Source organism: Rhincodon typus, unplaced genomic scaffold (genome assembly GCF_021869965.1).
Source record: "Rhincodon typus isolate 14 unplaced genomic scaffold, sRhiTyp1.1 hic_rhity00001724, whole genome shotgun sequence".
Lineage (NCBI taxonomy): Eukaryota > Metazoa > Chordata > Chondrichthyes > Orectolobiformes > Rhincodontidae > Rhincodon > Rhincodon typus.
The window spans coordinates 2,098-25,000 of NW_025967362.1; the positions used below are offsets into that span (position 1 = coordinate 2,098).

The following is a 22,903-nucleotide window of genomic DNA, read 5'->3' on the forward strand; positions in this document are numbered from 1 at the left end:
TTGACGTAGAGATGTCAATGGGTAGGAGACAGAGTAGTACTTCCACTGAACAGGAGACTCAGAGTCTATTTAAAAAGATTCACTACAAATAAGAAAATAACCCTGATGAAAACCACACAGTTTCCCCAGACAAAAATGTGCTAAATGTAGAAGTTACACAATGTAAATCAGTACACAAAATCAATCTAAGTCACCTACTGCAATGCAACCTTCAGGTGTGACTGACAGCAATATTGTCAATTCACTTCCATTCTAGCCACAACTTGTCATAGCATTATATGCAGCCTTAATCTAACCAGGGTCACTAAACCCTATCAAGTTCTATCCTAATGACATTGTTGGTCGATTCACATGACTAGAACACAAACAGCTTCAGATCTTAGCATCAAAAGTGTTCTTTCGTAGAATGAGTGCAAATTGAGATAAACTCCTTAATCCCTGATAGAATAGCCATACCAGCCAATGTCATTGTCTTTTTCATAGCCTGAACAATTAACTAAACAGTTTTAATCACAAACTTAACAACAAATAAAAGGAAAACTGCCTCAATTTTACCTACAAATTCTGTAAGCTAAATGAAAAAAAAAATCTATCAGTAACAGAATCAGTAGTTTATAGCTTTCATTTGAAAATACACAGCACTTTGAACTTAAAACTTTTATGAAAAGGGCACCATAAATAATAACAAAATGAAATAAATCCCCACTGACCAAAAATTGTGAAATGTCTCTCACAAATTTATGTTAAGTCTTCCACGTCAGCTCAAAAAAAATACTATGGTGTTTGGAATTTAAACACAAAAAAAAATGCATTACCACTCAAACTCTGATTGTAAAAACAAACGCCAACAACATAAATACCCAGACTGAGTGCAGCTGCAAATTGTTGGGGAGTGGTGCTATGGGTTTGCCTCCAACAGCTTATTTAACCTGATGTAACAAGGTGTATGATGTCTCTCGAAACATCAGAAACTAGGTGCGGTCACTGTAGTATTGAAGAATCCAACAGACATTATTACAGCCAGTTATGTACATACATTACATTCACAGGCACATCAGGGCCTGTCTGGGCCAACATTAAGCTATTGCATTATAGCATGCTGCCTTTAGCACGTGGTGCTTCAAGTGAACCCAGGTATGATAGAGTATGAGACGTTGATACCCTCAGGTCACAAGCTATAAGGCAGTGATGATACCTTGAGCATATCCCTTAAAGATGTACAGGTAGGCCCCAACTTAAGAACAGGTTCCATTCCTGGAGAACTTTCGGAAGTCGAACTCTATGCAAGTCAGAACACATATGCCAAGACGACATATTTGTACTTTGTAGATACGTATGTAAACAGTAATGTACAGTGGTACCCAAAGTCGGAACACAATATTTAATGCACTGCATAAAACATACATGTACAGGTAAAGAAAACAGTTCTGTTTACACTTGCTTTGAATATTTAGGATGGCTTGCATGCCGCAAGAGTCATTTCTGAGAGATGGGAACTTATTTGGCAAAGATTGAACTGAAGCACTTTTCTTTCTGCAAATTTCCTTTTCATGCTGCAGACACTCACTGACAGCTCTATAGTCCTGGACTCTGAAATGTTCTTTACTGCTTGACAGATGTTATAAGATTTCAAAAATTTCTTTTAAGTTTTTTTTTTACCTCCTCTGTTGGGCCTCACACCTAAAATGCATTGTCTGACATGGGATGTCACCTCTGGTACACGGAGAGAACTGATAAAACCTTTAGTTATCTTGGGCCATTGACTTGAAAGAAATTATGCAATTTGCATACTAATCCTTTGTAACTGATTAAAGATTTAATAGTCATCTTAGGTTTGTCAAACACCGCATCAGTCCTTTGACCCTTTGATCTTTGGCTTATAACTTGTTTCTGATGCTACCTCTCTCACGAACACCTGAAGAAGGAATGAGACTCCGAAAGCTTATGTCTTCAAATAAACCTGTCGGACCATAACCTGGTGTCGTGTGATTTTTAACCTTGCCACCCCAGTCCAACACCGGCACCTCCACAACAAAGCTTTAAGCTAACTGGCATATGATGCAAGTGTTGACCCTCAAGCCAAACAATTTACAGTTTTTCCATTTCCATAATTAATCCACTGTGTCATACAGCACTGAAACAGACCCTTCGGTCCAACTCGTCCATGCTAACCAGATATCCTATATAAATGCAGTCCCATTTGTCAGCATTTGGCCATACCCCTCTAAACCCTTCCTATTCATATGCCCACCCAGATGCCTTTTAAATATTGTAACTGTATCAGCCTCCACCACTTCCTCTGGTAGCTCATTTCATACAGGCACAAACCTCTGCGTGAAGAAATTATCCCTTCGGTCCCTTTTATACCTTTCCCCTCCCACATTAAACCTATGCCCTCTAGTTGTGGACTCCCCCACCCCAGGGAACAGACCTTGGCTACTTACCCTATCTATGCCCCTCATGATTTTATAAACCTCTAGAAGTCACCCCTCAGCCTCAGACACTCCAGGGGAATAGCCCCAGCCTATTCAGCCTCTCCCTGTAGCTCAAACCCTGGCAACATGCTTGTAAATCATTTCTGAACCCTTTTAGTTTAGCAACATTCTTCCTATAGGAGGAAGACCAGAAATGCACACAATTCTCCAAAAAAGTGGTCGAACCAATATCCTGTATAGCTGCAACATGACCTCCCAACTCCAATAAAGGCAAGCATACCAAACGCCTTCCTCACTATCCTGCCTACCTGTGACGCCACTTTCAAGGAACTATGAACCTGCACTCCAAGGTCTCTTTGTTCAGCAACACCCCCCAGCACCTTACCATTAAGTATATAATTCCTGCCCTGATTTGCCTTTCCAAAATTTATCTTATCACATTCATCTAAATTAAACTCTATCTGCCACTCCTCAGCCCATTGGCCCATCTGATCAAGATCCTGTTGTACTCCGAGGTAACCTTCTTCAATACTTATCCAATTTTAGTGTCATCTGCAAACTTATTAACCATACCTCCTATGTTCACATCCAAATCATTTATGTAAATGACAAAAAGCAGTGGACCCAGCACCAAACCTTGTGGCACACCACTGGTCATAGGCCTCCAGTCTGAAAAGCAAATGTCCACCACCACCCTCTTTCTTCTACCTTTGAGCCAGTTCTGTTAGTTCACCCTGTATTCTATGTGATCTAACCTTGTTAACCAGATTACCATGAGGAATCTTGTTGAATGCCTTACTGAAGTCCATATAGATCACATCCACCGCTCTGCCCTCATCAATCCTCTTTGTTACTTCTTCAAAAAATCTCCAAGTTAGTGAGACACGATTTCCCACGCACAACACCATGTTGACTATCCCTAATCAGTCCTTGTCTTTATGTAAATCCTGTCAGAATCCTCAGGATTCCCTCTAACAATCTGCCCACCACCAATATCAGGCTCACTGGTCTAGAGTTCCCTGCCTTTTCCTTACCACCTTTCTTAAATAGACCTTTGCTTAGTAATTATTGTAGCCTTCACCATTGCCGAATCCTTCACATATTCCAGAATACACACTTTGTCTTATAGAATAGTTCTAACTGTGGAACAGCTAAGGCCTAATTCTTTTCCAATGTTTGCCTTTTACAGAGTATTTGATTATGTAAACTTTCACCTCAATTGTGATGGGTTTTGTGTTTCTTCGGTGCACTATCAGCACTGGTGTCAGATGTGCATTTAGTCAGCATGATAACTACTGCATGTAATAAAAATGATGCTGTACATTTTACTGGCATTTGCATGGTTTCTCCATTCTTAAGAATGAACAAACATTTGCCCACAGGATCCTGCATCTTATGGAATCCCATTCATAAATCGGCGCAGCCTATATTGACATACTGATCAAAATACATACCACAACAAATAAAATACAGTTTGTTGACTTTGCTTGAACCAGATGTTATTTTGTTTGGAAGCATTGCCAAACCCACATAATATAAAATTAGTTGTTATGTACCTGATAATCCTGTATTGGCTTGTTTTGGACATTTACTGTGTTGGCTCGTGTCAAATCCACAAAGAGTTCTGCTACATTATGCAGATTAACTTCAGCTAAAGGAGAAGAAGCTGGTGCACAGAATAGGGTCTTCAAAGTAGGCAGGAAAGCTTCTTGAAAACATTCTTGATTTTTCCTAAGAAACAAGTTTTCCACAATATAAAACAGCTGTTCTGTTTCATTTTAATGAGCAGCATTTGCCTTCTAAATTTTTACAGTCACTAAATAAAAAATGTAATTGAAAAGAAAAGACCAAAGGAATTTGTGACTGGCGGAAGAAAGAAATAAACAGCACCTGCTGTCTTAAAAAAATGGAATTATGAATGTCACCTGAAATTAGTCAACTAATGTCGAGTCCAGAAAACTGGAAGTGCCTAATGGAAAGATGAGCTTCAGTGCAACAATGTAGGAGGGAGTATAGAGCAGGAGTGGACAGAAAATTAAATTGGCAAGTGGTCAGAATCTCGGTGACAAGCCAGCAGAACGAACAGAGATGTTCAACAAAATGATCATCCAACTTGGATTTGGTCTGCCCTCATCATGAGCAGTAAATACACAGTTCACTACATTTAAAAGATGTATCGTCATTCTTCCGTGTGCGCGAGGATTCCGTTCCTGAGAACCCCCACGAATAATGAAATTCATGAGTGCAGAGCTTGTTAGAAATCCAGGTTAAAAATCATGGATATGCAATTTTGCCAATGGATGTTGGAATTTTGTTGCAGACAGGCAAACTTGCAAGTCGTGATCTTGTGGATAGGGAGGATCAACTAGACCTGCAAACTGATGTTTTACCTAGAAAAATGTTTGGAGTGTTGGATAGCAGAAAGGAAGGAGGTGAATAAGCATGTTTTCTGTGCTTGCACGAGGAGCGAAGGCGAGCAGGTATTAGGGATGACAAGAGTAGGCTCGGGTGTCACAAAGGAAATGGTTCTTTCAGAATACAGATAAGAGAGGAAGCTGTGTTGGGTGGTGGCATCATGCTAGAGGTGGTAGATATGTTACAAGATGCAATGTTGAATGTGGAGGTACTGGTGGAAGGGAAAGACATCAGGAACCATATATTCTGAGAGTTAACTCATAGGGTGAGAGCAGAAGCGCGTGAAGTAGATGGATATTTTTAATTACAAAGTGAAAAGACCTGGTAAGCTTTCAGAAAAAAGGTATTGTTACAGAACGACCGTCAAATTTCTCCGACTTCTGCATTTTTTTAATATCTAATCCAAAAGCAGAATGACTTTTGTCTATAAATCGTGCAAGATACCCAAATCAATGCTGTGATTCAATTCAGCAATTTGATACTATTCATTATATGACGTAACCCACACCTCTGATGTTATGTCTCCATCAATGTTTTACAATTTCCCTCACCTTCAACAGAAGTTCAGCTTTCAGTTTTATGGAGCTACTAAAAATTTAGGAACATTTAAAAACTTAGTTCAACAAGATATAGAGTACAAACCTGTTCATAAATGCATAGAGTGGAAAGAAAACCCCCAGGCAATGACGAAGAAAGGTATCGTCTTCAGTCACAGGATTGTACCATAACAAAATAAGTCGAGAAAGAATTTTAGGACTAGAAAGTCTTCCAGAACAAAGCAGTTTAGCGAGGCCTTCTGCGGCAACAGTCCTAAGGTCTATTACCTGGAAATAAAAGCAAATTTTATTTGCATTAACAAAATTACATGCACTAGGAAGAGGGAATGAGTGGCAAACAAGAAAACAATTGTCAAAGGGGGTGCTAAAGAGGATGGAAAGAGAAGAGCAAAGGGTCAAGAGAACAGGGAAGGGGAAGGAAAGAACAGGTCAAGATGCAAAGATGGATTGGGAAGGTACAATGGAGGAAATGGATGCAAGTTGGGGAGAGGGAGAGAGCACAAATGCTCAAGGACCTGGATGCAAACAGCAGAGAATGACATTTATTTTGTGATCCACATGGAAAATGCAGTCAGTGACATCTCTTTATCCACACTAAGCGTAACAGTTCACTCAAAAGCAAAGAAAATGATAAAGAATACTGACTTTCCATTTCCACAACTTCCTGTTCACATGCCTGTCCATTTCCATTTACACAAATCTGTAAATTTGTGTATCCCTAATTCAATTTATCTGCTTCTGAAACACTCATCAAAACTGATGACCAGTATTACTTCTATGTTCAAAGAGAAACAACATCCTGCGAATAAAGGGGATATATCCAATTGTAGCTCTGGGTGGCTCAGAAAAAGCTTTGCAAGTAATGATCAGCATATTGTTGGATTTTTTTTTGGCCTTTCTCTTTCCACTGCACATGCTTTATCCCCGTGTCTTTGGAAATAAGTTTTAAGCCGATGGAATGCTGCCTTTTTGAAATGTATCCCTGATTTGTTGCATCAGGCAAAGCAAGCTGCCTATCTTCATTCCAGGTGGTCATATATTTGAGTATATTTTCTATCAAATCAATCTTGGTGATGACAATGCTCAAACCCAATGGTTTGGGCACAGGTATCTAGTACAGTTGACTTTGTCAGACTGCTCTGGAACTGAGGACAACATGTGAAAACACATATCTCCTCAATCCTGCCTAGTAAACAAAATAAAACAATACCTCGAAAGTGGGAAACCCCAAGAGGAGAAACCTGTAGTCCCTCCAAATTATCTTTGAGTTCACCCGAGAACCAAGCTCCTGGAAATGTGACCACAAGAAACCGGAGAGCTGGGAAAGTCCTTCACCTTGTCAGCTACTCACTTCAACTTTAAAGCATCAACCTAATTTAAGTAACCTACAGGCCTGACACAAAAGACACAAAGATAGCTTTAAGATGTAACAATATATTACATTAATTTGTATCTAACCTTGAATGCAAGAGACATAAGCAAGTGAAATGCTGCTTTATTTTAATGGGAATAAATAAATTTCTTCACTTTGAAAGTCAAAAAACTTGATGCTAGAACAATTTAATTGGGACAGAGAGAACAAGAAAATTCATACATTTTCACATACGAGTACCACTGATCAGGAACAGTATTCTAACTTGTATCAAATCCTAGTCAACTACTGTCCTGTTCTTGCTGACTTAAATTTGCTCCCAGTCCCTTAAATTATCCAATTTAAAAATTGTTATTCTCATGTTTTAAATTACTATCTTTGAAACATCATCCAGCCCTCTACCCCTTCATAGAAACGTAGAAATACAGAAAATAAGATTAGGGGTATGCCATTCAGCCGATCAAGCCAACTTCTACCATTCAGCACAGTCATAGTTGATCCTCTATCTCAACACCATACTCCTGATCATTCTCCACACCCTTCAACACCGTTAGGCTCTAGCAATCTTTTCTTTCTTAAACATATTCAGTGACTTGGCCTCCACAGCCTTGTGGTAGAAAATTCCACAGGCTCACCACCTTCTACAGACGAAGGGGATGGTAATGTTTTAATGCTCTTCCACACACAGCAGTAGATGCTGGATCAGTTGCTAATTTTAAATCTGAGATAGATAAACTTTTGTTAAGCAAAGGTATTAAGGGATATGGGCCAAAGGTATATAGAGTTAGGCCACAGATCAGCCATGATCTCACTGAATGGTTGAACAGGCTTGAAGGGTTGAATGACCCAATCTTGCTCCTATGTTCTTGAGTGAAGAAGTTTCTCATCCCTCACTGGTATTTTATGCGCACACTGCCAAACCTGCCTATTCTGCATTTGGTAGCCACCTATTTCAGGCTCCATCTTCTACAATTCCTTGCCTAAGTGTACCTCTTGCATGGCCACTCTGATCTTTCTTAAAACTATTTTACCTAAACTTTTAGACTCAAAAGACATGACAAAAATGTGAAAGCTTCAAATAGTGCTTATAAGGAATGCCCACAGAAGTAAGATTTTGCTTACATATAGATACACCAAAACAATTCTCAGCAACATAATTGCTACCACTGCTCTTGCATAATGACATTCCCACACCAAATGCTCAGAAGCCTCCAAAAGCACTTCAAAAAGCTACTAATGCATACCTCATTGTCCAAGTATCCCAAAAGCAATGTAAGGATACTATTGACTGTGTCAGTTTCCACCACAGGCTCGGCTGATTCTTCATGTATTGATTTTTCAATTCCACTCCCAAATTCTTCATTTTGCATTTCACGGGATTTATGAGGACTAGATTTGAAAGCCTCAATCCCAAATACTTGCAGAATGTCAAATACTGCCCGCAGTGCACTAATTTTCACATTGATCATATCGAGTTGAGCAATCTATAATATAAAAGAAACTATGTCATTATTTCTTTGGAGAATGGGCTTGGATTTACACATCCTGACATGATACATCCACAATGAGCAGGCAGAAGGAGAGGTCAGTAATGGATTCTGGGATTCTTACCTCCATTTCTATCGTTGTCAACTTTTAGCAGTGTAGGAAACAAGTGGCTTGTGAGCCACATGCACCACTTCAACTTCCATTGCAGGGATGGGCATTTTATACTCCCAGCACCTTTGATGGAGTTAGCGAAATTCAAAAGGTAACAATGGTTCATCCTAGCTCAGAACAGTTCTGACTAACAGGAGAACCCTAGTCTGAAGTCAGGAACCTTTTAACATTCAAGTTCACAATGTCTTGACAACGTCACATTATGATGTCATGCTGTATGGATTAAATATGTTTTAAATTCAATGATTATGAACCAAACAATTATAAATTATCTCACAACTTAACCTTTTTATGTCAAATGACAGCTCAGACTTTGGTTCCCTTGTTTTGAAGCTTGAGCTAGTTGATCAGTAGCTCAGATAGGATTCCCTGCAATAAAGCTTGATCAGGTGGCTGAGCTCTTTTAATGGCTTCAAAGTTTTTAAGTATTTGGTTATAGTGGTTTGGTTTACACAGCTATGTAATCTAATGCCGCTATGAATGCCTGGCTAAGCTCCAAACCCCATCAATAAATTCAGCTCAGCAGGTGTTGTCAACACGGTTACCAAGGGTACTCTGGGTTGATTCATCTTGAAAATTTCAGATTATATAATAGGTTAATGCTTTTAGAAATGGTTATTGAATGGACATTTTGTTTGTTTATCTTGACAATTTTATGGGCCTCTCAAAAGTCTTCCCAAGAGTTCTGTACATTGAGGATACTAGGTGAATGGGCATGGTGGAGGGCAAGTAGGAAGGAGAGACATGGCGGTAGAATGGAGGGATAAGAGTTAGGAGTCCTCACTGCAGAAGAGTCCCAGCAAACAGAGGTGGGCCTTCTAATCAGTCCATTTCATCAGCCCATCAGTCAGACATCAACTCTATGTCAATGCCCTTGTGAAAATTCCAATGAATGACACTTCCCGGGGCAGATTCAAAACATAGAAACAGTACTGACTTTTGTTTCCTGTCTCCACCGAAAATAAAAATGTAATAACAAGAATCTACTCGTGAGGTAAACCTCATATTCCATCTCAGTTCTACCCAATATGTGCTTCCAAATCCAACAAGCACCATTAAAAATCTATGCAGTATGACAGATTCAAGATTGTTATGGAAAAGGACAAGGATGGGCCTGAAAGCAAAGTTCTAACCTGTTTATGACGTTGGTTAGGCCACAATTAGAGTATCGTATACAGTTTTGAAATGCACATTGCAGGATCATGATTCAGATGTATAAAATTATGAGGGGCATAACAGGAAGAAACTTTTCTCCTTGGTGGAGGAGTCAATGGCCAGGGGCATAGATTACAGGTAATAGACAGAAGATTTAGAAGAAATGTGAGGAAAGTTTTTTTCACTCATGATGTGTTGAGAATCTGGAACTCACTGCCTGTGAGGGTGGTACAGGCAGAAACCTTCATAACATTTGAGAAGTATTCAGAAGTGCACTTGCGAAAGAAGACTATGGGCCAAATGCTAGAAAGTGGGATTAAAATAGTTGGGTGGATGTTTTCGACCAGCAGGATTTGATGGGCTGAAGGGTCTTTTTCAATGCTGCAGACATTTTTGATTCTATGACTGTAAAAATTTATTCCAACATCACTGAACTAAAAAGGTCCATGATATATCTTCAATAACCTACCAACTCCCAAAGCCTCCTTTCCCAGCCCAATCCCCCAAAAACCATTCAAACAAATATACTTCTTCACACCATACTTTTGGTAATGGTTTTCCTGTACTTTTAATCTCTGAAGGAAATGCACCAGGTACCCATAGCAATGTTAAGTGAACAGTCCTGAAATTCTATTTACAAATGCCATGCACCTGTAAGAATTGAAGTGAAGGACTTTTGACCGGCCTACCTGTAACAGCAATGGCAGGTGTTGAATCGCAAAATCTTTGTTATGCAACGCGGATGAGCCCAGACACAAGACTGCCATGTTTCTCACCGCAGGATTGACACTGGCAATGCTTGGCAGTATCTAAAACCACAGAAATAGAGTACATACATTGGAAAGAAAACAAATGTTTACTGTGAAGTGCAATGTTACATAATAACTTACATAATGAAAAGCATCTACAATTACTTAATAAAGGAATATAGTCGTGGGAGAGTCAGTTACATTTTAACATTGGATATTAATAAAATTAGCATTGCCATGTGTCTAATACAATTCAAAACTTTAATATGCTTCTTCCTACCAAACAGAATCTTACACCTCTCCCTGTACTTAGCTCTTCTAGTTATTTTACTTTGCTTTCTAATTATATAGCAACTTGTGACTCAAACGTAACTCATGACAGCACACTTGGGAATTTGTTCACTGAATGAATTCGGTGCAGTGAGGGAGGTGGTGCTATTCTGATCTTTTAAATAAGGGAGCCAGAGACGACCAGTAGGATAAGAGTGCTATGGCACAAGGTAGGTGAGTAGTTGGTCAGCTTAAAGTTTTTTCCTTTCTCCAAGCAAGCAATAATGTGGAGATAAGTATTCTATTAAATTTACAGCTTGAGCAATTAAACTGTGAACTAACAACAGATAATCTCAAATGACGCTTCTAAGCCTATTTGCTAAATAAAGTAATAATGATGGCAGAGCAGGTGACATGTTACTTCTTCATAAATTCTCTTTGTTATTTCATCAAAAAACTCAAATCACATTAGTGAGACATGATTTCCCACGCACAAAACCATGTTGACTATCCCTATTCAGTCCTTGCCTTTCCAAATACATGTAAATCCTGTCCCTCAGGGTTCCCTCCAACAATCTGCCACCACCGATGTCAGGCTCACCGGTCTATAGTTCTCTGGCTCTTCCTTACCACTTTCTTAAATAGTGGCACCAGATTAGGCAACGTCCAGTCTTCCAGCACCTCACTTGTGGCTATTGACGGTACAAATACCTCAGCAAGGGGTCTAGCAATCACTTCCCTAGCTTCCCACAGAGTTCTAGAGTACATCTGATAGGTCCCAGGGATTTATCCACCTTTATGTGTTTTAAGACGTCCAGTACTACCTCCTCTGTAATATGGACATTTTTCAAGATGTCACTATTTATTTTGCCACATTCTCTATCTTCCATAACTCCAAAGAGGATTGATGAGGGCAGAGCAGTGGACATGATCTATATACACTTCAGTAAGGCGTTCGACAAGGTTCCTCATGCTAGACTGGTTAGTAAAGTTAAATCACATGGAATACAGGGAAATCTAACATTTGGATACATAACTAGGAGACAGACGGTGGTGGTGGAGGGTTATTTTTCAGTCTGGAGGCCTGTAACCAGTGGTGTGCCACAAGGATCAATGCTGGGTCATTCTATATAAATGATTTGGATGTGAACATAGGAGGTATGGTTAGTAAGATTGCAGATGACACCAAAATTGGAGGTGCAGTAGACAGCAAAGAAGATTACCCAGAGTACAATAGGATCTTGATCAGATGGGCCAATGGACCAAGGATTAACAGATGGAGTTTAATTTAGATAAATGTGAGGTTCTGCATCTTCGAATGGTAAATCAGGGCAGGACTTATACACATGAAGGTAAGCTCCTGGGGAGTGTCACTGAACAAAGAGACCTTGAGTGCAGGTTCATAATTCCTTGAAAGGGGACTCACAGGTAAATAGGATAATGAAAAAGGTGTTCGGTATGCTTGCCTTTATTGTTCAGTGCATCGAGTATAGGAGTTGGGAGGTCATGTTAATGTTGTACAGGACATTGGTTAGGCCACTGTTGGAATACTGCATTCAGTTCTGGTGTCTCTGCTATAGGAAGTATGTTGTGAAACATGAAAGGGTTCAAAAAAGATTTATAAGATGTTGACAGGGTTGAAGGGCTGGTGCTGTAGAGAGAGGCTGGATAGGCTGGGGCTGTTTTCCCTGGACTGTTGGAGGCTGAGGGGTGACCTTATAGTGGCTTATAAAATCGTGAGGGGCATGGAAACGGTGAATAGACAACATCTTTCCCCTGGGGTGGGCGAGTGCAAAACTAGATGGCATAGGTTTAAGGTGAGAGGGGAAAAGATTCAAAAGGGACCTAAGGGGCAACTTTTTCATGCAGAGGATGGTTTGTGTATGGAATGAGCTACCAGAGGAAGTGGAAAAGGCTGGTACATTTACAACATTTAAAAGGCATCTGGAATAGGAAGGATTTAGAGGGACATGGGCCAAATGCTGGCAAATGGGACTGGAAATATTTAGGATATCTTGCAGCTTATGTGGACAAGAGCAGGGATGCAGGGAAGATAAGCAAACTGACAGCAGCACCATGATGCAGGGTGCCATTCAGGGGATGGGAGGTGTGGGGGCAGGTAAAAGGGATGTATCTGTAATAGAGGACAGAGTTAGGGGATGCTATTCCCCATAGCAGAGAGCAAAGGATCTCTCTTCTTTGGATAGACAATAAAAAGACAACAAAGCATTTCACCGAGGCGGCATCATTGACTATTTTTAAGGCAGAGATAGACAGATTCTTGTTAGGCATTGGAATCAAAGGGTTATCGAACAGAATAGATCGAAAAGGTGTAATTCAAAACAAACAAGTTAGTCATCATCTTGTTGAATAACAGAGCAGGTTCAAGGGGGTGAACGGCCTATTACTGCTCCTAATTCATTTGTAATTAGAATATTAGAAAGAAAATAATGACTAAAAAGATTAGTAAGGACGGAAGCATTAGAGTTTAGGACAATGCCAGAAAGACATATAAAATCATATAATAAAAGTTTAGGATACAAATAATATCCCAGAAACAGATGTGAATCAGGAAATGGAAGGGAGAGAAGTGGTACAGAGCAAACTGTTAGAGCCGAGATACTGAGGGGTTAGACATAATACGGCTTAAAAAAAAATTGGTGGGAGTTTGGTGAGGAAGGAGGGAGACATTCCTTTGCTTTTATTTTTCAAACTTCTTTACTCTGTACGAGTTGGTTGTTACTCTTACCATTACGGTAATAACTTATAGACACAGAAGAAGCTGATTGAGAAGTAAAGGTGAGTAATTCTACTTTCTAACTCTAATCTCCAGTTTACAGCAAGTGGCTCAGAAAAAGCTTGAAATATGGCATGGCAGCTTGGCCATTGCAAAGCTCAGGCTGTGGCACATTGGAAGGTGCATTCAGTCATCTGACAAAAACAATCAATTGTGCTGGGAGTGTCACTGGCTGCAGAAACTTGAACTTCAGCTACTGCTCAAGTTTTGAAACCTGAAGTCCCGATGGTGCATTTGCGAGAAAGAGTACTATGCAAGTAACATGTTTAGGGAGGTGGTCACTCAGTGGGATTGGAGCATGCATGAAAATAGGGATTCTACTCAAATACAAGAATGGGGCAAATTTCTTTTCTGGCTGTTATCAAAATCTAGAGTTGACAAAGGACAACGGACTTCACTAGATTATCTCACATGTGAATGCCTGACTAGTAATTACACTTCAGAAACTATTACCTCAAGTACGATTCAAGGGCCCTCATGACAGCAAGCCATGCGTTACATGCTATTTCACTAAAGTAGTAATGCTAGAGTGATTCAAAACTAGCACTGGCTGCAACTAACATCAACTCCAGCATATCTGAAGAACTAGAGAACTTGTATTTATACAACATCTGTCATGTCCTCAGGATGTTCCAACATGCTTTGCAGATAGTTACGTTTATGACATAATCACTATTCTTCTGTAGACTAATACTTTGAACAACTGCCACACAGAACAGTTGCACAAACAAGAATAGAGAACAACGACCAATTGATTTATTCTTTTCATGCGCAGTTAAGGGAAAAATGTGAACCATAACAACAAGAAATCTACTTCTTCTTCAAGAGTAAAAAGGGAATTTCTATTTATCTACGATTTCGCCACCAACTTTGAGCTAGGATGGCACTTTAAGTAAAAGCCATAAGATGTTCACAACCACAAGCATCAGTTTTGCATGTAATCTAATATGCAATGCTGCCTCTGTATTACAATAAAAAGAGTCCATATTATATAGAGTCTAAGTCCTGGAGCTGGACCGTCTGTTTCAAGAGACAAGCCTATCTGGCAGACATCTTGATTATCTCACACGAGAAGAAGTCCAGAATCTATAGTCTATAATCTTTTCATAATTTCGGAGATTTAAAAGTTATTCAGCAAAACGTGAGCTTTTCCTGGCCTGTTGGCTAATGCACCCATAATTTCATTAAATGAAAATGCATTCACTTCAGGGATTCTCAAACTGTATTTAACTAAGGTCACAGTAACAGCAAATGGGATCATGAGAAATAAAATTGTATGAATTTCCCACCTGCCTCGAGTGGTCCAAACAGTGAGAAGTAACTAATCCCAAGTTAAGTTTCCTACAGTGGGCACTTCAAATGTATGTGGCAGCTCGAACCTGGATTTGGTTTGATAAAAATACAATCACCTCAATGAGCAGCAGTGAGGGAGGCAGATGCGCAATTAGTGAGTAATTACAGGCCAGTCACCAAGATGTATCATCACAAATTTGCGTTTTCATTTTTTGTTCATTTTCCAGTGATAAAATGGGGTATTCATGTTGAAAAGTAGTTTGGGAAGCACTGCTTTTGACTCATTACAGATATCACATCCATGTATTATCAAACTACTTCAAGAAAATCATTAACAGCAATAAAAGTAGAAATTGCTGGAAAAGCTCAGCAGGTCTGGCAGCATCCATAGAGAGAAATCAGAGTTAATGTTTCAGGTCAAGTGACCCTTCCTCAGAACTCAACTACTTTCTTCTTGGGTAAGATAGTCAAGATGTTTGCCAGATAGGCTTGTCTCTCTCGCCTCTGGAAACAGAAGGCCTAACTCCGGGACTTAGACTCTATATAGTATGGACTCCTTGTTGTAATATAGACAGCACTGCATATTAGATTACATGCAAAACTGATGCCTATGGATGTGAAGATCGGTCCTCTCAATTTAGGAGCTGTCTCAATATTGGATGAAACTCAGCAGAGGAAAGGCAAACAGATAGATCAAATTGAACTACCCTACACAAGGGGATAGTAAATAGATGCCTGTCCAAAGACTGATCCAAGCTGATATCAGACATCTTCAAAGAAAGAGTTGGACAGGCATTTAGCATGAAAATTAAATCGAAGAGAAGTAGTAGTAAACTGCATATACTGCTTTGATCAAGAAAAACCAAAATGGTCTTTTCAGTCCTGTACATTTACATGTTCCTTCAATGCTACCTCATCTGTGCCAATGAAATATGATGTCACACTGAAACACAAAAATTCTCAGTTGCCAGGAAAGTGTTCACTAATACATTATTGTGTGTACCTAGAGAGACCTCCTTTAAAAAGGAATGAGAATCAGAATTGCAAAAAAAAACTTTTGTTGCTATATTTGTTCAGCTGTCTTAAAAATTGCTTTATACTCTTACTGAAGAACAGCAAATACAATTGATGAGGTTCACACGAAAAGAAAGGAACTAAGTATAACCATATGCAGCCTTCGATGGGCAGAGCAAGATAAAGTTATGGTACTTCTCAAAGACAGACCACCTTGCTGGCAATGTCATGTTTGGTGTCTAGGCAGCAAAGTAATAGTGACTGAGTTTTCATAGAATCCCTACAGTGTGAAAACAGGCCCTTCGGCCCAACAAGTTCACCACTGACCCTCAGAGTATCCTACCCAGACCCATCCCCCTATAACCCACCTAATCTACACATCCCTGAACACTATGGGTAATTTAGCACGGCCAATCCACCTAGCCTGCACAACTTTGGACTGTGGGAGGAAACCGGAGCACCCGGAGGAAACCAATGCTGACACAGGGAGAATGTGCAAACTCCACCCAAACAGTCGCCCAAGGGTGGAATTGAACCCGGTTCCCTGGCGAAGTGAGACAGCAGTGCTAACCACTGAGCCACCGTGCGGTTTTCCTGTTTAAACTTTCAGTGCTAAAAACAGCAGTTTCAAATCTGCTGAATCAATTTCAAACCAGAATAAAAATTTCTAGTAAACAAAAATTTGAAAGATAAAATAGATGAATGGAAAATGGATGTAACGTTGTGCATAAAGTTCCCCAGTTCCATCACTAACCTGGGCCCCAACTTCATTCCCAATCACCTCTTCCATTCTCCATTCAGTACATAATGTGGCAAACTAGGGTATAAATGGTTGGGTACCCCAAAATGAGGGTCAAAATGTGTTTCCTATCATAAAAACAAAATTAAAGCCATTTCATTTACATTAACATAGATTTATAAACTAGATAAAAGTAAATAAACCAAATAGTAAATATGTCAGCCATACCAAAGCCTCTGTTATTCCATTCATAGTTGGACCTATTCCTTTTGTAACAGCCATCTGTTTGAGAAGCTCATAGCACATGATCAGACATTTTAACATAGTTTCAGGATCATCCTGTTACATTGAAAGAAAAAAAAACACGTTAAAATATATCAGTCAAAAGATAAACAACCTTTTAAATTTGACCTGAAATTGTCACCATACTGCAAACATTAATAAACTTTTCACCACTGCCTTGACTTAGTCAAGAAAATATAACAATATAATAGTAACGTAACTGCATTAGTAATGCAGAGGCTCAGGCTAATGCTTGGAGAACAGGTTCAAATACCTCCACAGCAGCTGGTGGAATTTAAAATCCAATTAATGATTAAATCTGAAATTGGAAAACAGTCCCAGTGATGATAGTCATGGTGCTGTAATCAACTGTTGCAAAAACCAAGCCAGTTCATTCAAGTCCTTCAGGGGATATCTGCTGGTGAATAACTAGGCTGTCCCTGGCCACAAGAGATCAACATCAATGTGTTTGACTCTTAAAGGACCACTGGAATGGCTTTATAAGTGACTGAATTGTCCCAATCCACCAAAGAAAATTTATACCAGATGGATCATACCAGTTGATTACAGGGCGACACGGTGGCACAGTGGTTAGCACTGTTGCCTTACAGCGCCAGTTTGATTCCAGCCTCGGGCGACTGTCTGTGTGGAGTATGCACATTCTCCCCATGTCTGCGTGGGTTTCCTCCGGGTGCTCCAGTTTCCTTCCACAGTCCAAAAATGTGCAGGCGAGGTGGATTGGCCACGCTAAATTAACCATAGTGTGCAGGGATGTGTAGATTAGGTGGGACGCTTTGAGGATCGGTGTGGACTTCTTGGGCCGAAGGGCCTGTTCCCACACTGTAGGAATTCTATGGAATGCACCAGTTCAAAGCAGCTCACAACCACCTTCAAGAAAGGGATTGTCAACAAATGCTGGCCTTGCCAGCAACAGCCACATCCCAGAAAAGAATAGATAAAATTATCAGGTGTTTAGTTTAGCCAGTTAAACGTTATTTGTTTCATAAGCTATTCATTATTCTACAAAACTATTTTCTCATTCTATTTAGATAAATAATGTATTTTTCTATTAAAATAAAGTAGCAAAACTTTACAAAAGTTGATAATGTAATGGATCACACGAATTTCACCGATGAAATTCAGCTTTGAAAATAGCTCAGTGAGGGAATTAAATTTCTCAAGGATCACAAGAGTGAAAAATGTTTGGGTTTGATGTTACAAGAATTACACAGTGCACCATTAGGTAGTAGCTCCTTTTATAACAGTTAATAAAAAATATCTGATGTAGAAACTGCAAAAATTCATGTTATTACAGGAGGCAGGGACACAGGGAACATGAACAAAGGGTGGTTTTAAATGACATGGCCTACACCTGACCTGGAAATGTTTAGCACAAGATACCTATAGTACAAAAAAAGTGTTCTAGACTAAAAACTAACATGATTACTTGATGAGTGATTTTCTTACTGTTGATAAATTATAGAATTTTTGGGGGATTACAGTAATTCATTTTTAACCAAAAGAACATCTGTACTTGTGGGGTTGGGCAGGGAGATACTGTGAAAGGAGTGAAATATTGTATAATTCACTAATTAAAATTATAATATTATAAAGCCAACAACTATACTGCATGCAGATATTTACACCTACTTTACAAGCTTCATAATAACTATAGTTTGTTATTAAAATATACTTTATCTTTACAAAGAATTACCTTTTCAATGTAAACTTCTTTGCACTCAGGTTGTTCAATTGCTTTTATCATCTCAATTTTGCAATTTTCTAATTCTTCAATTTTCTGCTTCAGCACCGAAGCATGAATGAAGTCCTGCCGAGTTATACTGTCCTCCAGTGCTTGTTTTGCTTCTACAAGTTGAACTTTGATATTGGCAAGCTGCAAAACGGTAGAAAGGAAAATGATTGTATGTGACTCAACGTTGTTCCAGCATTCACATTGATGTAGTGATTGCCATTAAGTATTTTCATGACAACGTTATTTCAATTAAACTGCCTTATAAGTACTTCTGTAGTCCTCAATTCTAATGTGTTGAAGTTGTATTTGCATTCAGAAAAGCAATAATGACTATACTGGTTATAAGTTTGTAATGTGAAAGCAATTGAAGTTAAAGTATTCTATTAGAGAAATACATTTAGAAGCAAATTTGATTGTACAGAATTAAATCAGGATAAATCAGCCATTGTATACAAGATACACTACTATAACACACAAACCTCCTTATATAATGCCTTACAACTTGTGACTTTTACCTTCCAAAAGTAGAAGGGCAGCTGACGAATGGGAACAATACCAATCAGATGCTTCCCTCCAAAGGACACACCACCCTGTCTTGGAACTCAGTTGCCGCTCCTTCACTGTTGCTGAATCAAGATTTTGGACCATCCTTTCCGAGAGCACAATGGGTATATCTGCACCAGATGGACTGCAGCAGTTCAAGGCAGCTGCTCACCATCACCTTCTCTCGTTTTTCCTTTTCTTCATACTCCGAACTGTGCGACCTTCCCACTACCAAAATCACTGACTTTTTTGCTTTTTTAAAAAAATAGCCACCACCAGTAAATACATCCAATATTCACAAGCAAAGCCCAATATGCACCATGCAAACCATGGGCACATATGCGAGTATTCCTCATGGTGTTCACCTCTCCCTAAAGGCAGCAAGAGCATTGATGGACACCATGCTTCCTCTCCAATGACTCCCGGGCACGAACTTAAAGCAGAAAAGGGGCAGACAGTCGGTACGTATAACCCCCTCCACAGCCTGCTGCCTGGACCTGTTTATAGCCAGTGTGGTCAGGAGCAGTTCGGCGAGAAGGTCCTCCAATCTGTCTACCATCACCATCTCACATGCAATTAGAGATAAGCAAAAAATTGCCAGCAATTTCCACATACCAAGAAAGAGCAAAGAAAACATGCAGCTCGTCAAATCTATCATGGCTCCTTGCTGGAACCATCCAAAACTGACTTGACTGCTATATTGCCTAGTCCAAGTTGTATTTTTCTGAGGTTCAAATCTAAATTTTCTTCCCTTAAAAGACACTCGCTGCCTCAACTCCTCCTTGGTGCTAAATTCCTAATGTTGTGGAAACCCAAGTAAAAACATTTCTCCCGATCCTCTGACAAGAATTTTAAATTAATGACATGATTTTACTCTTACTTATTATGTTCCCCGCTAATGTTAATACTAGACAAGTCAGATCCCAAAATGAAACCTGGCCTCATAGGTATTGTTTTTAATTTTAGAAGTTGGTTACTATGGTGGTTAATTAGTGAAACACATTCAAATGAGGCTGTAGATATTCCTTAAGGACATAACCACTACACAACTGAAAGAGAAAAACTCAAAAAGCTATAAGACAGTTAGAAAGATCTTAACAGAAGCAACAAAACAAAGTTTCACCTGTTCATTACACTAACCTTTTGCTGATACTCAATACCAGAGAAATTTCGCTTCTATCTTGATTCTAAGTTTTTATTTAACTAACTCATCCCAGTTTATTTTCTTTGGACTGCAGGGACAGTTGTGTGATTGCTTTGAGTTTGCGGGCATTAAACATTTGCAATTCTAATGGCCTAAACATATTCAGTTGTGAGATTTCTTATCAAACTCTCCTGATTTAGAAGCTCCACACAACTAAAACCTTGATACTGCTAGAAGAAACGTTTCTCCCTTCTGAACAGAGACCTTGAATCTTTTGTTCTAAAAATCAAAACTAAACCAACAGCTTAAACTGAGTAGTATCAATATTACATCCATTAACACTACACTTCTGTCAGGTACTTGACTGCAGTCACATGCTTTCTTTGAATTGATACACTTGGGTCACTGTTCCAAATTGTTTTGACCTGGTTAAAAAAAAAAATTATCTTCACAGAACAGAGTCTGCCTCTATTTTAAAACCAAAATCCTAAAATATAATATTTATAAAACATACCTTTCATTACACACTACAAACACATAAAATAGTCTTTTCCTAATTACCTTACAAGAGTCATTATCACTTTACAAATTTATCCTCATAATCTGTTTTGCTAAATTTGAAATAATATCCACCATCTCAAGTATTTCCACAGATAATTTCAAGTAGCTTGTGAAGTTTCATCCAGATGATGTGTGAGGTGTGATGAATAAAGCGACAATAATTAATAACATTCTAAGATGGCTAGTGCCACGCAGAATTGTTTCTTAGGGAACTGCAATTAATTCTGGGGAAATGGGAGGCTTTACCAAATACACAGCATTTGGCAGGAATGGTAGGAATACACTAGTATCCTTTCAAATAGGTTATACAATGCAGAAATCAAATTGAATTAGTAATACTAGAATAGAAATAGTCTGGGTTTAATACAGGAAAAAAAATGTTGTAATTTTGAAAGCAATTAAACTAATTCTACAAAAGTAGTGGCTAGTAAATAAATCAGTCCTTAACACTTCCCAAATCTTGCACATTTAACTTATAGTTCAGATGTATGATAAAATACAATCTTCAAGATTCTTTAAAACACAAATATTTCAGTGGTTTTTAATTCGTACTTTGTATTTATGAACAATGCATAGCCATAATAATACCTATCCTAAATATTTATACCTCAACTTGTCTTTTCCTTTGTTCATCAGCATTCTCCAGAGCTTGAGTATGAACAATTGGCTCCCGAACATCTGATATTATCTCTGCAACCTGTGGTAACAAATCAAATAATTAAAACTGAACAATTGCTCCACAGTCAAATTCAATTCCGAGTGCATACTTCTACATTTCTGTAATTGACAGGGCTGGCATCTACCAGTGACAGCTGCTAAACGATTATTTGCAAGTTCACAAAAGAAACCTGAGATTGCACTCTCTAAATTTCTATCTTTCCCAGTATGCTAATTTATTTCACACGCAAGGTATTATTCATGTATTTTCTGTTAAATTTTATTTCCATCTTTTGTGTTTATGAAAGTCCACTTTAGTAAGCCATTAAATTCTCAATTTCTCTCACAAGAGGTACACTGGTCTTCTACTTGTCTGCTCTTGATTGGAAAATTTTCAGTTTCTGTTGTAACAATGCCAGGCACACTATACAAAATGTTTTCTAATGCATTCCCAAAATTTTGTCATCACAACTGTAGCAGGAAACTGGAGCTGTGGTGTTCATGCAAGCATTGAGCATTGACTGTCATCTAGATGCCTGGGATACTATTTTACAAAGGGAGCAATGGAATGCAAACTGTTATGTCATTGACATGACAAAAAAACAACATTCCATTGTACATCAGCTAACACTCTTTTGTCTCACTATACTACCCGTCAAAATCATTGCAACATCTATGGCTGAATAAAGCAACTCGTACAAATAAATCTGCTCTAACTGTATTTTTCACTGGTTTAAATTTGGTTCTACTTTCCAGTGATTACAAAAAAACTAGATTTCTTTTTAAAAAAAAACAAAAAGAAATTTGTACACTCATTAAGTTGTTTCTTAGGTGTACTTACTATACTGCAATTTCATAATACCTGCAGATAAATACAGTGACAGTTATGATGTTGCAATAGGTTATAGGTCAGATTGGAGAACATTTCCTCAACAGTTGGCTATCGGAATGGCTCACTGAAAAGGGCCCTAAAACTACCATTTTTTCCCCCTCAGTTTCATGCATACATTACACTTTGAATTACTAACAGGCAATTGTCCTACAGGAAGCTAGACATCAATTTTTTGTCACAGCTGCATGGTCACTGGTCAATGCACATTCTGGTGGCCAAAACGAGGTTAATGCGAGTTTGTAGGTAAAAGGCGTTCCTCGTCCACACTGCAGTAGGCTGAGTATTGATGAGCTTAGATAACTAGTTAAGCTTATAACTCCTCCATGGGCCTCCATCACCCCTATTGAGAACAAGCGGCGGTTTGGGCAATAATCAGAAAATATGCAACCATGTATCCTGTCATGGTTGGGTAAAATGCTCTAATTTTTTGCATACAATGTTCTGTACACTGTAGGATTCTGCACTGAACACCTCATTTCGCTATAGATGAAGAACAGTTGTAGCCTAAAAGTGGACTTTCAAAGTACAGACTCAGGAACCACATATTTGGAGCTAGACAGTATGGAGCAGAGGTATTAACAGTGTTGCAGATCTAACAAGGCTGCCTTCAATTGAT

At 38.9% G+C, this 22,903-nt stretch overlaps 1 protein-coding gene across 1 annotated transcript; it reads right to left on the bottom strand.

Moving 5' to 3' along the window:
• Nucleotides 1-3,991: 3,991 nt before the first annotated feature.
• Nucleotides 3,992-21,435, bottom strand: LOC109911625 (non-SMC condensin I complex, subunit G; the record flags this gene model as incomplete). The annotated part of the gene is made up of 7 exons (XM_048592733.1): nucleotides 3,992-4,166; nucleotides 5,493-5,674; nucleotides 8,024-8,263; nucleotides 10,283-10,402; nucleotides 16,684-16,794; nucleotides 18,452-18,631; nucleotides 21,346-21,435. Coding segments are annotated over 7 exons (1,098 nt in total), but the record flags the coding sequence as incomplete, so codon positions are not given.
• Between the last annotated feature and the right edge of the window lie 1,468 nt (nucleotides 21,436-22,903).